The 18,412-nt window shown below is 45.5% G+C and overlaps 1 protein-coding gene across 3 annotated transcripts in view; it reads left to right on the top strand.

Annotated features, from left to right (window-relative positions):
- Positions 1 to 16,167, top strand: part of USP20 (ubiquitin specific peptidase 20) — a 30,197-nt gene extending 14,030 nt beyond the window's left edge. For all 3 annotated transcript variants that reach the window (XM_077284410.1, XM_077284409.1, XM_077284412.1), the window contains exons 21-25: positions 10,949 to 11,057; positions 11,811 to 11,913; positions 12,048 to 12,119; positions 12,204 to 12,376; positions 15,987 to 16,167. In XM_077284410.1, coding sequence (XP_077140525.1) covers positions 10,949 to 11,057; positions 11,811 to 11,913; positions 12,048 to 12,119; positions 12,204 to 12,364 — 445 coding nt within the window. In that variant the 3' untranslated portion in view covers positions 12,365 to 12,376; positions 15,987 to 16,167. The remainder of the gene's footprint in view (positions 1 to 10,948; positions 11,058 to 11,810; positions 11,914 to 12,047; positions 12,120 to 12,203; positions 12,377 to 15,986) is intronic.
- Positions 16,168 to 18,412: the final 2,245 nt, after the last annotated feature.

Raw genomic sequence — 18,412 nt, forward strand, 5'->3', positions numbered from 1 at the left:
TTACTGGTAGCCGGTTTTTCCGGAACCCATGACGGCACACCTGAGAGAGGGGATCCGCCCAGTCAGGACAGGAAACCCTACTGAAAATAAAAGGGCGGTACCTCTCTGTCGCTTCAGTTGGTTTTCAGAGCATGAGAGGCCCCCCTGGTTAGTACACATGGCAATCCAACACCACATTATATTAACTAAACACACCCAAAACAATAGTGCACACCGAAAGGGTGATAAAGGGGGGGAATATACGGGAGCCGTCGTGGGTTCCGGAAAAACCGGCTACCAGTAAGTAACCTTGGTGTTTTCCCTTCCCCCATGACAGCACAACTGAGAGACTTTTGTAGAATGAAACCTTAGGGAGGGACCACCGCTTATAGCACCCTTCTACCAAAGGTTAGGTCAGCAGAGGAAGAAAGATCTAGCCGGTAGTGCTTGAAAAAAGTTGAGGGTGAGGACCAGGTAGCGGCCTTGCAAATTTGATCAATTGATACCTCAGCCTTTTCTGCCCAGGAGGTAGCCACGGCTCTGGTGGAGTGAGCCTTGATTCAGGAACCGGAGTGCCACCCGCAGAGTAGGATAAACTAATGGCCTCCCTAATCCATCTGGCAATAGTACTTTTAGCTACCCCACACCCTCTTTTGCTACCCTGAAAGGCTATGAATAGGGTTTGGTCTTTCCTCCACTGACTAGTCATAGATATGTATTGTAACATAGATCTTCTCACATCTAACATGTGGAACTTTTGTTCCCCTGGATTTTTAGGATTACTACAGAATGATGGTAAAGTAATCTCTTGACTCCTATGGAACTTTTGAACCACCTTGGGGAGATAAGCCGGGTCTGGTCTTAGAACAATCCTGTCATCAAAAACATGAGTATAAGGAGGGCATATTGACAGGGCCTGTAAATCACTTACCCTACGTGCCGATGTTAAGGCTACTAGTAAAACTGTTTTAAGGGTAAGTAACTTAGGTGATAACTCCTGCAAGGGCTCAAAAGGCTGTTTAGTTAGGGCTTCTAAGACTAAATTTAGATCCCAAGGAGGGATTTTTGGAATAACGACCGGCCGAGATCTACTACAAGATTTTATGAATCGTGAAACCCATCTGTTTGAGGCAAGATTACAGTTATATAGGGCCCCCAAGGCTGAAACCTGAACTTTAAGGCCGCCGTCACACATGCGAGTTTTACAGACGTAAGCGCGCAGAAACTACGTGCGTAAAACTCGCATAACATACGGCACAATGCTTCTCAATGGGTCTCGTCCTATCAGCCGTATATTACGGATCCGTAATATACGGCGTTCTACGGCCGTACAAAATCGCAGCATGCTGCGTTTGTCAGCGTACTGCGCAAAAAAATCGCCAATGAAAGTCTATTGGGGCGAGAAAAATACGGATTCCACACGGACCAGCAGTGTGACTTGCGAGAAATACGTAGCGGTGTTAGTGAAAAATCGGTAATTCAATTGCTGGCTTTTCATTTCTCCTGCCTAAACCCGACAGGATATGAGACATGGTATACATACAGTAAACCATCTCATATCCCCATTTTTTTTGCATATTCCACACTACTAATGTGTGTGTATGCAAAATTTGGGCGCTGTAGCTGCTAAAATAAAGGGTTAAATGGCGGAAAAATTTGGCGTGGGCTCCCGCGCAATTTTCTCCGCCAGAATGGTAAAGCCAGTGACTGATGGCAGATATTAATAGCCAGGAGAGGGTCCATGGTTATTGGCCCCCTCGTGGCTAAAAACATCTGCCCCCAGCCACCCCAGAAAAGGCACATCTGGAAGATGCGCCTATTCTGGCACTTGGCCACTCTCTTCCCACTCCCGTGTAGAGGTGGGATATGGGGTAATGAAGGGTTAATGCCACCTTGCTATTGTAAGGTGACATTAAGCCAGATTAATAATGGAGAGGCGTCAATTATGACACCTATCCATTATTAATCCAATTGTATGAAAGGGTTAAAAAACACACACACACACATGATTTAAAAGTATTTTAATGAAATAAACACAGCGGTTGTTTTAATATTTTATTGCTCTCTCAATCCATTTGCAGACCCTCGCTTGGCAAAACAATAAACGCACAATATACATACCTTCTGCTGACTCGTCACGTCCCACGAAGTAATCCATCTGAAGGGGTTAAAATAATTTACAAGCAGGAGCCCTGCAAATGCAGCTGTGCTCGTGCTTGTAATTCCTCGGCGAATGAATGAAATGTAGGTCATTGACCTACATTTCCTTCAGTCGCGGTGATGTGCCCCCTGGTGGATGTCCTCATATGACCTGGAGCGTGGGAAAAAGTTCCCAGGCTGCAGTTCATGAGAACATCCAGCAGGGGCGCATCACCGCGACTGAAGGAAATGTAGGTCAATGACCTACATTTCATTCATTCGCCGAGGAATTACAAGCACGAGCACAGCTGCATTTGCAGGGCTCCTGCTTGTAAATTATTTTAACCCCTTCAGATGGATTACTTCGTGGGACGTGACGAGTCAGCAGAAGGTATGTATATTGTGCGTTTATTGTTTTGCCAAGCGAGGGTCTGCAAATGGATTGAGAGAGCAATAAAATATTACAACAACCGCTGTGTTTATTTCATTAAAATACTTTTAAATCATGTGTGTGTGTGTGTGTGTTTTTTAACCCTTTCATACAATTGGATTAATAATGGATAGGTGTCATAATTGACGCCTCTCCATTATTAATCTGGCTTAATGTCACCTTACAATAGCAAGGTGACATTAACCCTTCATTACCCCATATCCCACCGCTACACGGGAGTGGGAAGAGAGTGGCCAAGTGCCAGAATAGGCGCATCTTCCAGATGTGCCTTTTCTGGGGTGGCTGGGGGCAGATTTTCTTAGCCACGGGGGGGCCAATAACCATGGACCCTCTCCTGGCTATTAATATCTGCCCTCAGTCACTGGCTTTACCACTCTGGCGGAGAAAATTGCGCGGGAGCCCAAGCCAATTTTTTCCGCCATTTAACCCTTTATTTTAGCAGCTACAGCGCCCAAATTTTGCATACACACACTACTAACATTAGTAGTGTGGAATATGCAAAAAAAATGGGGATATGAGATGGTTTACTGTATGTAAACCATGTCTCATATCCTGTCGGGTTTAGGCAGGAGAAATGAAAAGCCGGCAATTGAATTACCGGCTTTTCACAGATATCGCGCTGAAGTAAATACAAATAATACAGACTATATATATATATATATATATATATATATATATATATATATATATATATATATATATATATATATATATATATATATATATATATATATATATATATATATATATATATATATATATATATATATATATATATAATATAATATAATATATATATATATATATATATATATATATATATATATATATATATATATATATATATATATATATATATATATATTCATTCATACATTCATACTCACCGGCCACTTTATTAGGTACACCTGTCCAACTTCTTGTTAACACTTAATTTCTAATCAGCCAATCACATGGCGGCAACTCAGTGCATTTAGGCATGTAGACATGGTCAAGACAATCTCCTGCAGTTCAAACCGAGCATCAGTATGGGGAAGAAAGGTGATTTGAGTGCCTTTGAACGTGGCATGGTTGTTGGTGCCAGAAGGGCTGGTCTGAGTATTTCAGAAACTGCTGATCTACTGGGATTTTCACGCACAACCATCTCTAGGGTTTACAGAGAATGGTCCGAAAAAGAAAAAAAATCCAGTGAGCGGCAGTTCTGTGGGCGGAAATGCCTTGTTGATGCCAGAGGTCAGAGGAGAATGGGCAGACTGGTTCGAGCTGATAGAAAGGCAACAGTGACTCAAATCGCCACCCGTTACAACCAAGGTAGGCCTAAGAGCATCTCTGAACGCACAGTGCGTCGAACTTTGAGGCAGATGGGCTACAGCAGCAGAAGACCACACCGGGTACCACTCCTTTCACCTAAGAACAGGAAACTGAGGCTACAATTTGTACAAGCTCATCGAAATTGGACAGTAGAAGATTGGAAAAACGTTGCTTGGTCTGATGAGTCTCGATTTCTGCTGCGACATTCGGATGGTAGGGTCAGAATTTGGCGTAAACAACATGAAAGCATGGATCCATCCTGCCTTGTATGGAGCATCTTTGGGATGTGCAGCCGACAAATCTGCGGCAACTGTGTGATGCCATCATGTCAATATGGACCAAAATCTCTGAGGAATTGCTTCCAGCACCTTGTTGAATCTATGCCACGAAGAATTGAGGCAGTTCTGAAGGCAAAAGGGGGTCCAACCCGTTACTAGCATGGTGTACCTAATAAAGTGGCCGGTGAGTGTGTATGTATGTTAGAGAGATAGAGAGATATATATATCTATATATATATATATATATCTCAATTATATATATATATATATATATATATATATATATATATATATATACTGTATATATGTTTTACCGAACATTTGAGCACATAAATCCATTAGATGTCGGTTTTGCAAGCCTGCGAGAAAATATCGCAGTACGGATGCCATACGGATTACATACGGAGGATGCCATGCGCAAAATACGCTGACACACCCTGACTACGGATCACTATTTTGGGAACATTTCTCCGTATTACGGCCGTAAAATACGGACCGTATTGTCTTACGCCGAGTGTGACGCCGGCCTAAGGGTGCTGGTTGCTAACCCAAGATGTAATCCTGCTTGCAGAAATTCTAGGATAGGACCTACTGGAGCCACCTCCCCCAATGGTTCACCCAGGAAGTTAAGAAATTTTTTCCATGTCCTACCATAGATCCTAGAGGTTATGAGTTTTCTGCTTTTCAACAGGGTGGAGATTAACCCTGGTGAGAATCCTTGGCGACTTAGTAACGCCCTCTCAAATTCCAGGCTGCAAGATGGAAGCCCTTCACCTGAGAGTGGGTCACTGGGCCCTGGGTTAGCAGGTCCGGAACCTCTGGCAGAATCCATGGGTCTGTTACCGACATCTGCCTTAGAAGGGAGAACCATTGGTCTCCTTGGCCAAAATGGAGCTATGAAGATGATTTTTGCCTGATCCTCTCTGATCTTCCGGATCACAGCTGGAATCGTTACTATCGGGGGGAATGCGTAGGCCAGAGAGAACTTCCAGGGTATCAGTAGGGCATCTACTGCGAAGGGATGTTCTCTTGGATTCAAAGAGCAGAACTTTCTGACTTTTCTGTTGTGAGAGTTGGCAAACAAGTCTATTTCTGGTGTGCCCCAGGCTTGGACTATTTGTTGAAATATCAGGGGGTTTAGGGACCATTCCCCCTGCCTTAACCCTGTGCGACTCAGGAAGTCCACTTGAGTGTTCTCTATGCCTTTGATGTGCAGCGCCGACAGAGATGACAGGTGTTGTTCTGCTAGTTGAAAGAGTAGATTTGATGCTTCCATGAGGCCTTTGGACCTCGTCCCCCCCTGATGATTGACATACGCCACCACTGCTCAATTGTCTGTAAGGATTCGAGTATGGCGACCTCGGAGTAAAGGAAGAAAATGTCTTAGGGCTTTCTCCACTGCCCATAGCTCTTTTTCGTTTGACCCATAGTTTTTTTCTCGTATGGACCAGGTTCCTTGTACAGAGTGAGACCTCAGGTGAGCCCCCAACCTGTACCGCTTGCGTCGGTCGTGATGATGTCTTTGACCGGATTTTGCCACCGGACCCCCATTGTCAGGTGGTCTTTCACCGTCCACCAAACTAGGGAATCCCTTACGCCCAGAGAGAGACATAGATTTCCTTCTAAATGCCCTCTTAACAGTCTTTGAGCTGAGAGAACTTCCCACTGTAGCTGTCTTAGGTGGAATTGTGCCCATCCTACCACCGGAATACATGATGTTAACGAGCCTAGTAGGGACATCGCCTTTCTCAGAGTCATTGTTGGCTGACTTATTGCTGTACTGGTCAGGTTTATTATCTTGTCTACTTTGTTTTCTGGAAGGAGGCAGAGCTGACGTTCGGAGTCCAGTATTAACCCCAGGAAGGACTGTAATTTTACTGGGAGCAGTCTTGACTTGGGGATATTTATTAACCAACCCAGCTCCATTAGAGTTGATGTTACCACTGATACTTGATGAGTGCAGTGGGACTCTGACCTCCCTATTACAAGGAAATCGTCCAGATATGGGACAATGACTACATCCCGGGACCGGAGGTATGACATTACTTCCACCATTACCTTGGTGAAAACCCTGGGAGCTGTAGACAGACCGAACGGATGGGCTGTGTATTGATAATGCTTTACCTGATTCTGAATATAGAGAGCTACTCTCAAGTATTTCTGATATTCCTGATGTATTGGTATATGGTAAGTCTATTACTACCATGAAGCAGTGTTGGAAGAGAAGTTTTATGGTCGTGTTTATAGACTCCATCTTGAAAGAGTAGTTCTCTATAGATTGGTTGAGCTTCCTTAGATTTATAATAGTTCACCAAGAACCATCCGGTTTTTGGATTAAGAAGAGGGGGGAGTAAAACCCGTCTCCTTCCTCCTGAACCGGGACCTCCTGAAGAACCTTTTTGTGGATAAGTCCCAAGACTTCGGTTTCTAGGGCAGATTGTTCCTGCTGGGACTTTCTTCGGGGAGTTATTCTAAAGTTTCGTCTGGGTGGACAGATGAATTTTATTTTGAGGCCGTCTCTGATAATATTTATGACCCAGGTACTGGGGGAGATATTTACCCAGGCCGGAAAGAAGAGGGAGAGTCTTCCTCCCACTTCTGGCGTAATGTCATTGGGGGGATTTTTTTGCCGATGTAGAGGGCCCTTTAAACATATAGCCCGATCCTCTCTTATCCTTAAAGTCCCAGTTTTTTCTCTCCCCTGGGGGGCGACCTCTATTATATCTTCTCCTCCGAAAAAAAAGGTTTTTTAGAATCTTTAGGGATATTGGGAAAAACTTTCTTTTGATCTCCTGCATGTTCCAGGATCTCTTCAAGTTTTTTCCCAAAGAGAAGTTGGCCGTCACATGGAATGGGGTACAGCTTGTGTTTAGATGGCAAATCCCCCGGACAACCTTTGAGCCAAAGGGCTCTTCTTGCCGCATTAGACAAGCCCGCTGCTCTGGCCGTTAGTCTTGCGGAATCCGCAGAAGAGTCTGCTAAAAAGGCTGCTGCTCCTTGCACTAAGGATATATTTGCAAGGATGTCGGTTCTGGGTACTGTGTCCTTTAGCTGATCCTCTATCTGCTGTAGCCAGACCATTAGAGCACAAGCCGTACATGTTCCAGCAATCGCTGGCTTCAGACCCCCCGCTGAGGCTTCCCAGATATGCCTCAGAAAACCATCTGCTTTTTTATCAAGCGGGTCTCTAAGAACACCCGAGTCTTCTAATGGAAGGGATGATCTTTTTAGACCATTTGGCTACTGCTCCGTCAATTTTTGGGACCTTTTCCCAGGGTTCAGAGTCTTTATCCTCAAAGGGATATCTCCTTTTGGATGAAGAGGGCAAAGAACCCATTTTTTCAGGTTTTTTCCACTCTCTCAATTAATGCTTTTATTTTCGCATTAACCGGAAACGTGCGTTTCCTCCTTTCTTCTAAGCCACCAAACATGACATCTTCTAGTGACCTAGGTGTCTTCTCCTCTTTAAGACCCATTGCAGATCTAACTGCTTTGACTAATTTGTCTACGTCCTCAGTTGGAAAACATGAACGACCTCCTGAATCACTGTCCGAGGAGGAATCTGAAGACTGGACAGAGGCCGAGGAGGTAGAGGGAGACCGGGATGTTTTATGACTCCCCTGTCTCTGAGAGGCATCTGACTCTGTAGACGCCTTACGGCTTCTCCTTCTCGGTTCGTTAAGGGCCAATTTCAAGGAGTCTTTTATTTCAGCCTGTATTATGGCTTTAAGGCTAGTGGCGAAATTAGGGGTCTCTTCTTGTATAGTTTTACTAATGCAGTTAGCACAGAGATCCTTCTGCCACTGAACTGCAAGCGGGTCTTTACAAAGGGCTCACTCTCGGTTCTTCGTTTTACCGCTAGCCTTCCTGGACCCCGATATTGGAAGCTGGACAGATGCACGTGAAGCGACCCTCCTTGATGCCGACGAATCTTGCCGGACAGAATGACCGCTGTTCCTACCACTTGAGCGGCTGCTCCTGGTATGCTGGTGGCTCGGCAAGGCATCTGGTGGTCCAGCACCCTTTTATGGGGGGACCACTGCACTCCCCGCCTCCTCCGGTGCCCAATAGTGGCCCCTCCCCCTCTCTGCCATGCCGCCGGAGTCCCCTTCCACCGGCCGGCGTTTCTTCATGGGCGCCGCCATCTTGGATCCGGCGCCCGCCCCTGACGTCACACGGGCACGCCCATTCCCAGCGTGCCTTGCGCGTGACGTCAGACGAGCGACCCGGAAGCGGCCGCCGCACCTGGATGCCGGCAGAGAGGGGAGGGCGGCGTGGCAGCCATGGAAGGAACCCGGTGCTCCAACCATGCTGCGCCAACGCCCGCTCGGACGCAGCGACCCGGAGGACCTGCGGACGGCGCATCCAGGACCCGAACTCTGCCGCACAGGCGCTGCCTGTTCTTCCAAGCCGGGATGGGACCTGGGTAAGTGGAATCACCGCCGTGTTCAGCACAAGGGTCCCTGTCAGGACAGGAAACCCAACTGAAGCGACAGAGAGGTACCGCCCTTTTATTTTCAGTAGGGTTTCCTGTCCTGACTGGGCGGATCCCCTCTCTCAGGTGTGCCGTCATGGGGGAAGGGAAAACAGAAGATGTGCTGATTATATGAGCTAATGAATTCAGCAGCACCCTAGACCTAGATACATACAAAGCTGACATCCAGCCTACATTACCGGGAGAGAAACAGCTCTCACATCCAGCCTGTATTACTGGGAGAGACACAGAGCTCACATCCAGCCTATATTACCAGGAGAGACACAGAGCTCACATCCAGCCTATATTACTGGGAGAGACGCAGAGCTCACATCCAGCCGATATTACTGGGAGAGACGCAGAGCTCACATCCAGCCGATATTACTGGGAGAGACACAGAGCTCACATCCAGCCGATATTACTGGGAGAGACACAGAGCTCACATCCAGCCGATATTACTGGGAGAGACACAGAGCTCACATCCAGCCTATATTACTGGGAGAGACGCAGAGCTCACGTCCAGCCGATATTACTGGGAGAGACACAGAGCTCACATCCAGCCTGTATTACTGGGAGAGACCCAGAGCTCCCATCCAGCCTATATTAACTGGGAGAGATGCAGACCTCACATCCAGCCTATTTAACCCCTTCCTGACGTCGGACGGGATAGTACGTCCGATGTCAGGTCCCCTGCTTTGATGCAGGGCTCCGCGGTGAGCCCGCATCAAAGCCTGGACATTTCAGCTGTTTTGAACAGCTGACATGTGCTTGCAATAGCGGCGGGTGAAATCGCGATTCACCCGCCGCTATTAACTAGTTAAATGCCGCTGTCAAACGCAGACAGCGGCATTTAACTACCGCATCCGGGCGGCCGGAAATGACGTCATCGCTGACCCCCGTCACATGATCGGGGGTCGGCGATGCTTCAGTATTGTAACCATAGAGGTCCTTGAGACCTCTATGGTTACTGATCGCCGGTAGCTGTGAGCGCCACCCTGTGGTCGGCGCTCACAGCACACCTGATTTTCTGCTGCATAGCAGCGATCTGATGATCGCTGTTATGTAGCAGAGGCGATCGAGTTGTGCCTGCTTCTAGCCTCCCATGGAGGCTATTGAAGCATGGCAAAAGTAAAAAAAAAAAAAAGTTAAAAAAAATGTGAAAAAAATAAAAAAAACATAAAAGTTTAAATCACCCCCCTTTCGCCCCAATCAAAATAAATCAATAAAAAAAATCAAACCTACACATAATTAGTATCGCCGCGTTCAGAATCGCCCGATCTATCAATAAAAAAAAAAGCATTAACCTGATCGCTAAACGGCGTAATGAGAAAAAAATCCGAAACGCCAGAATTACGTGTTTTTGGTCACCGTGACATTGCATTAAAATGCAATAACGGGCGATCAAAAGAAAGTATCTGCACCAAAATGGTATCATTAAAAACGCCAGCTCGGCACGCAAAAAATAAGCCCTCAACCGACCCCAGATCATGAAAAATGGAGACGCTACGAGTATCGGAAAATGGCGCAATTTTTTATTTATTTATTTATTTTTTTTTTAGCAAAGTTTGGAATTTTTTTTCACCACTTAGGTAAAAAATTACCTAGCCATGTTAGGTGTCTATGAACTCGTAATGACCTGGAGAATCATAATGGCAGGTCAGTTTTAGCATTTAGTGAACCTAGCAAAAAAGCCAAGAAAAAAACAAGTGTGGGATTGCACTTTTTTTGCAATTTCACCGCACTTGGAATTTTTTTCCCGTTTTCTAGTACACGACATGGTAAAATCAATGATGTCGTTCAAAAGTACAACTCGTCCCGCAAAAAATAGGCCCTCACATGGCCAAATTGACGGAAAAATAAAAAAGTTATGGCTCTGGGAAGGAGGGGAGTGAAAAACGAATACGGAAAAACGGAAAATCCCACGGTCATGAAGAGGTTAACTGGCAGAGCTCACATCCAGCCTATATTACAGGTAGAGACGCAGAGCTCACATCCAGCCGATATTACTGGGAGAGAGCAGTCAGCAGCAACAACTTATCACATGTCCTGTGTTCAGTCAATAGGTTACTCTATATTCGGTTATTGCTAGCACCCCGTAAACAGACTTTTTATTATGGGTTGGCACTTTTGGGAATTGTACGGTTCATGATGCAACTGGAAGGATTGGTTTTATGGTGGTAGCCAATGTACCTCTAATCTAAAGGAAGGTAGTCCTCCTCTAGTCCAGTATGGCTGCTCCATATTCTGCTGTGGCGAGACTGTATAGCCCAGCGCATTGCTGTATTATCCTTACTCGCTTATGTAATTGTCCCCTAGGTTTGGCGGGGGCCCAGCTGTGAACCATCTGTATGTCTGCTCTATATGTCAAGTCGAGATTGAAGCTTTGGCAAAACGCAGGAAAACCGAGATCGACACTTTTATTAAGGTGAAAAGCCTGAGACCGTTATACAAGTCCTACCTATAGAATCTGCTATAACATAGGGTTAACTGATATAACACTACCTGCCTCCACCACTAGGGGGTGTAAAATGGGCTCATCTGAGCATGCCCCGGCATCCATGTATGGCAGATGTATGGAGCGGGCTCACAGCGCCGGCACCTGCCCCTAACCACAATAATTAAAGCTCCCATTACTGCTCTTTAACCAATCAGATGCTGCTCTCAATTGCCAACGGCATCATATAAGTGGTTAGATCTGCGTGGGAGATTGTTTCTTTGCCTGTTGTGTGGTGCTGATGATTGTATTGTCATGGCAGCTACTAGAGGCCCCCGTCGCCCCATATGACATGCTTTAATAGGTTTATTTTTATAGGGCCTTCACTATTACCTCTATTTAAGGATCTCCTAATATTTAACCACCCCCTTTTTTTTTTTTTTTTTTTTCAAATAAAAAAAATCGATATGGTATCGCTGCATCTGCAAAAGTTAAATCTTTTAAATAAAATAAAAAAATTCATATATGTTTAGTCCATGCAGCAAAATTTAAAAAGAGAAGGCTCCATTGAAGGGGAAGGGACCAGGGCTGCAGTACAGCACATGACCTGCAACATAGGTGGCGCCGTTTTTGGATGGGAATGGCCTTTTTTCAGGAGTATAGAAATAAAGTTAAAAAGAAAACAGCGTGGTGTCCGGAATCTGACTGCCGTTATTGTGAGTGATGGAGATTTTTTGTGTTTAGCTGAATAAGGCTTTCCAGGCGGAGGAGTCTCCTGGCGTCATATACTGTATCAGCATGCAGTGGTTCCGAGAGTGGGAAGCTTTTGTCAAAGGCAAAGACAATGGTGAGTGTTGTACCCCTGCCCGGGCGTGGGCTCCATACCTGGAGCGCGTTTATTTTCTAGCCTACCGTCCGGTTCGGTCCTCCCTTACCCCCATTGATTTGCTGGACTTGTGATTTTCTTTCTGTTTTTTTTAGACCCGCCAGGACCCATTGATAACAGTAAGGTGGCGCTGACCAAGAGCGGAGGACACGTGCAGCCCAAACAGGGTGAGCATGGAGACCAGTCCTAGAAAAGCGACTGGAGCGGACCCGGCGCCTTGTCTGATCCTAACCTTTCCTCCTTCTGTACAGGCGCTGATTACGGGCAGATCTCTGAAGAGACCTGGAACTACCTCTTCAGCATCTACGGCGGCGGCCCAGAGATAGCGATTCGGCAAACCATAGCACAGCCTCAAGAGTCGGAGGGTCTGCACGGAGAGCAGAAGATAGAAGCCGAGACGCGAGCTGGCTAGCACTGACCACGGGTACCCACCATGACTTTTATATTAAAGATTCAGCCTCATGTAAAGAATAAGATAGATCAGGAAGACTTCTTAAAGGGGTTGTCTTATCAGATGTAGCTCCTTTTATAATGCAGGCTTGATGGCCAGGGGGACTTCTCCTGATGGAGTACAGCGGCTTCATAATACATGGGCCACATGAGCGAGCAAGTAATCTGCTTTATCACACGATCCCTTTTAAAACAGACCTGGGCACAGTCCATTCCTCTGGCAGTTTCAGTCTGGCCCGTGGTCCGAGACAGCCGAAAGACTGAAACAGTGCCCCTCCACAACAGTCTGGGTCTTCCATGTGGCTACTTGGGGAAATTAACTGCCCACCCTGCTTCAAAAGATCTTATGACACTTCATAACATAAAAAAAAAAATAATAATTAATCAAGATCATGTGGCCAACTGTCGAAGACTGATCACGAGGAAGCACTTTTTTACCTGCCCCTTTATTTGGCACTTTTGTGGCTCTTTTAAATGAGTGTGAAGGGGGCATGAGCTGGCGATGGAGCCCCCACAGCCCGATTGATGGCAAATAAAAAAGAGCCCAGGAAATAGTGACACAGATCAAGCATTTTTTTTAATTTTTCATATTTTAAAAACATTAAAAATTAAAAAATATATATATTTTAGATAAATTAGAAATTACCACAATTATACTAAACTGAAGGATCCAATAGCCTGGTCATTTTTTAGGAATGGAAAGTTTTACATTATATAGTAAAATGAATGGCGTCATACAAAATTATAATAATTTATATTTCTATAGCGCCAACATATGCTGCAGCCCTTTACAAGTAGGGGACATGTACAAACAATACAATGTAACACATTACTCAGTTACAGGAGAAGTGGGGGTCCTGCTGCTCGCAGCTTACAATCTGTAGGGAAATAGGGGCACACATTAGGTAGAACGTGCCGTCATGTACGGACTGCCATCATTATTATAATCAGGGATCTCATATAAAGCTGCATGATCTGGTCACCAGCCAGGATCTGTCCGAGTGCAGTCACCGTGTGCTATTGGTGCATGGAGATGTGGAGACAGATGAGTGGGAGGGAGCAGATTATAATTAACATTTAGGATGGAACAGGAAAGAGTTGGGTCAGTGAGTTGATGCATTTTCAAAGCACACTTAAAAAACGTGGGGGCTTGGTAACAGTTGGATCGTGTGGAGTAGTGCATTCCAGAGAACTGGCGCAGCACGGGAGAAGCCTCGGAGACGAAGGTGCGAGGTTTGGATTATGGAGAATGTTAGTCTTCGATCCATTGCAGAACGGAGGGTATGGGTAGGGGATAGACAGAGATGAGGGAGGAGATATAGGGTGGTGCAGAACTGTGGAGAGCTTTGTGGGTGAGAGATATTAGTTTATATTGTTTTCTGGGTAACCAGTGTAATGTCTGGAAGAGGGTGGAGGCATCGGTGAAGCGGCTGGACTGAAATACGACCCTGGCTGCCTCATTCAGGATGGATTAGAAAGAGTTTGGTTAGAGGGAAACCGATCAGTAGAGCATTACAATCGTCCAGACGAGGGTGAATAAGAGCGACACAAGTGGTTTCACATTTGCGTCACTGTGCGCAGCATATAATCGTGTCTTGCATACATATCTTTAACATGGCATACGATAGGAACTTGCCTTTGCATGCTTTTGCGTATGCATGCATCGTTTTACGGTGTGCGGCGGGGTACGGCGAACGCAACATGTTCCATTTTTGGAAGCGTCAAAAATCCGTCAAATATGCTCAGGCACGTGCATGCGGATGAGTGCTTTAAAAAATACCTGTATTACTGTCTATGGGAACACATTCGTTTGCTTGTCCTTGCGTTCGATGCGCCTGCGTACTTCGGACTCCGCATGTCCAGGAACTGATTGCGACACGCCCTCCTGAAAATATCGAACGCATGCACATAAAGGCAAATGCAGGCAAAAAGAGCATACACGCAGCTTTTTTGCCGTCATGCGTAAGCTGGTGCAGATACAAAACGCTTCATAAGCATGCGTTTGCACGTGTTTTTGCATGTGTTTGCGCGTGCAGATGATACGCTGTGCACATATACGCAAATGTGAACTTACCCTAAGAGTTTTAGCAGTTTCAGTGGTGAGAAAAGGTCAGATTCTGGAGATGGTTTTAAGGTTCAGGTGACGTGAGATCTGAGTCAAATATGACCCCAAGATAGAGGGAGTACATGATGTTGGGCAGTGGACAAACAATCCTTGGTATTTTGTATTAAAGTGGGGATGATGTCAAGAGTAGAAGTGTATAGTTGGGTGGCATCAGCATTGAGATGATGCTGGAAACCAGATCTACAGTAAGGGGAAGAAGAAGAGATGGCAAAAGATAAAGTGAAGGAGCCGTCAGAGAGGTAGGAGAATCGGGAGAGGGCTGTGTCCAAGAATGGCTTTTCAAGTAAAGGGGTTATGTTGGCGTGTTTGAACAAAGAGGGAAAGATGCCCAAAGAAAGCGAGCAGATAAATATTTTAGTTAGGTGGGTTGTGACAGCCGTAGAGAGGGACTGAAGGAGATGTGAGGGAATAGGGTCACTGTTACAGGTTTTAGGGTGAGAAGAAGCAAGGAGTCTGGTTACTACTTCTTCTGTGACAGGCTCAAAGATGGAAAGTGAACTTGAGGTGCAGGAGGGAAGGGGATCCAGGCTCTGAGGGGATTGTGCATAAATGTCTTGCCTGGACTATGATTTTTTTTTTGGTAGGAAATAAGTGGCCAGATTGTCAGCACTGAGGTTGGTGATGTGGGTCTGTACTTAGGAGCTCAGGACGGAGTGTAAGGTTTCAAATAGTCGTTTTGGATTGCTGGCTAGAGATGTGATGAGGGTGGTAAGGTAGACTTGTTTAGGCAGATGATATGCAGAGTTATATGTTTTGAGCATGAATTTGTGGTGGATGAAGCCTTCTGCTGCAAGAGAATTTTTCCACAGACGCTTGTTACACCTCTTGAGAAAGTGTGTTTGCAATGTGTGCCAAGGCTGCTGCCATCTGTGCTGGGTTTGCTGCTTCATCCAGTGCGCTTGGCAATGGATTGCTATAATGTGACAATGCGTAGTCTGGACAGGAGCGGGGGGAGATGGGAGCTAAAGCCAAAGTGTCTTGGGTGTTGAAAGAGTTCTTGATAGAGAAGAAAAGACGGTTGTGGTCAGAGCCATGCAGCGAGCAGAGCTGGGGGAAGCCCAGGTCCAGCATATTCCTGTCTTCATGTGTAGGAGAGTTAGTGAGAGGCCGAAGGAGGAGGTTAGAAAGAGAAGATCAGAGGCTGATGGGGAGAGCGGCTCATCAGTGCGGATGTTAAAATCCCCCATGATGAGAGTGGGAATATCACAGGATAGGAAGTGTGGAAGCCAAGTGGCAGAGTGATCCAGAAACTGACGGGAGGAGCCAGGAGGGCGATCTACAACCTTACACAACAAAACCTTACCTGGCGGGGGTAAAAAGAAAGTTATGACTCTTGGATGAAGGAGAGGGAAAAATGACAAGCCATGAGGCAGTGGTTTTAGGTCAGTCCTAGCGACACGGCCTAAGCTCTATTTTATCGCTATTTTTCATATAATATATATCTTTTTTTTAATTTCAGGTCCTTTTGGATGTCGACCCCTAGTGGTAGCGCTGAGTACTGCGCCAGGTTACCGCACTTCTAGAAGCACTTTTCAGATGAGCTGCGCGCACAGACACTGTGTTTTAACCCTTAGCGTTTGGGATGTACGTTACAGATATTTAAAACTACTTTAAAGAAAAAAAAAACTATTTAAAACGTTCACTTCCCAGGTCATTAGTTTACTAAACTGTGGGGCATCGTCTGCCGATACCAATGTAATAAGCTATGTATGCAGATACAAAGGGGGTGGCCTAGAGGCGGAGTAGCCTCGCCTTGTCCAGAACCCATCGTGCACTCGCTCCGCTGACCCGGTGTTCCCGTGAGCAGCCATGTTTGCTGCCCACAGTAGCAGGCACTGCCAGCCCAGATAAAACACCGGTGACGGCTGAAAGACTTGAAGGAGAAGATTTTGCACTTTGTAGCACGACTGTGATCTGTAACCTGCAAGCTTGCAGGCAGATGTGAAACTGTATGTCAAGGCATGCTGGGAGTTGTGGTGTTACAGCACGGCGGTGCACGCTCTGTAAGTGGCAGGGCGCTGCTGGTGTAGAATAGGACATTTGTTTCTTTCCAGGATGACGTAGACGTACGTAGCTTTACCTGACGTGCTGTGATGTGCATGCTGCTGTGTCCTCGTCGCCCCTTTTGTACAGAGCCAGTATTACAGCTTAGGCTGGTGGGGGGCAAATATAATAAAGAGATATCTAACAAAACTTCATCCATTTTGGTCAGTAAATGCGAGTATAAAAGATATGTTCAGCGAGCACCGGACAACACCGTGTTGCACCATCCGAATTTCCATAGTCCAGAAAAGTGAGGAGGAGGTCTCGTGGCACAACCTATTACACCGTCCTGCACCAGGAATAACATGCGGGCTCCGCTCCGGTTTACCTGGAATGTTCCTTTTAAAGAGGGGTTAGATAAACATGGCTGCCTCCTTCCAAAATAAAACAAAACAAAACACGGCAGTGGGGTTGGACCGATACTGCAGTTTAGCGCCAGTCAGGTGCTTGCTGTAGACCTGCAGACTGGTAGGGTGCTGTTCTATTCCTTGGAAGAAGGCAGCCATGTTTTATGCTAGTCGTGGACTAAGGCTTTGCTGCATGTTATCAGTATATTATGGTCCGTTCTCCTAGCAGATTTTCCACCTCAATTGTGTCTTAAATGTTATGCGGATCAGAAAACCCGAGCCTGTCAATTTATGATATTGATTTCACCCCCTTGCAATACATAGGGTTAAACTAGGGCTTAACCATAGCATTTTCACAAATGCCGATAATGCTCCTTGTCGCTGTACCCCAAGAGGTCTAAAAATGGCACCTACGATATACAGTATAGAATAATTTGATTTCCTTGCAGCAGCTCTCCCTCCAAATCCCTTGACTTCCATGAATTCTGGGAGCAATTTACATAAAAAAATCTACTTTTATTGAATTGATGATCAGTGGGCTTCATGTTACAGAAAGGAAGGAGCTGAACAAATTAATATCATTTTCTAGGAAAATATTTAGCATAACTTATACATTACTGTTTTAAAGCAGTTTGATGTGAGGAGCCCAGTGGGTGGTCCTACTGTGATTGACTCCACCCTCTGGACTCAAGACCAGACTGAGCAGAGATTTTGATCACTAATAGGTTAGTTATATCCAAATCTTTTCACACCAACCTATAAGATCAGTGATGGCGAACCTTTTAGAGACAGAGTGCCCAAACGCCAACCCAAAACCCACTTATTTATCACAAAGTGCCAGTACAGTAATTTAACCTGAGGCAGACCTCACAGAAGACTTGCCTTGCAAAATACACATGTGTACACACACACACACACTGCCCCTCTGCAAAATACACATACCACACACTAGTAGTATAGAACGCTCCGCTCCTCCCGCTCTATAACATGGACCTAATACCAGAATATAAGTCAGAATATAAGTAAAAAGAAAAAGCACACAACACATTGGATTGTCTGTTAAATAAAAATGTTAACTAATTATTTATTATAAAAAAAGCAACATGTCACATTTGGTTACTCTGAATTCTGCAGAGCAGGAGACCCATGGCGTGCCAACCCTAGTGATTGGATACATTTTGCTGAAACTTGTAGTCCCACTGCTGCCGACAAGCCTCAGGTTGCTTAACCTTCGCAAACATCATCCAAACCCAATATAGAAAATAATAAATACCATCATTATCTGCATGAAAGTCTCAGTGGGGTGATCCTGATGGAGCAGAAAAAGCACGACTGGCACAATTCTACATTTCATATAAACACTGCATAGAATAAGTGTAGAAAAAAAGATTCTCCATTGCTTTATTGAATAGATTTTAAAAACTGCACATCCAGAAATTCCAGGGGATAATCGGATGACAAGGGCAGCTGCAGCTAAACGCAATTCCCCATCATT

Source organism: Ranitomeya variabilis, chromosome 2 (assembly GCF_051348905.1).
Source record: "Ranitomeya variabilis isolate aRanVar5 chromosome 2, aRanVar5.hap1, whole genome shotgun sequence".
Taxonomy (NCBI): domain Eukaryota; kingdom Metazoa; phylum Chordata; class Amphibia; order Anura; family Dendrobatidae; genus Ranitomeya; species Ranitomeya variabilis.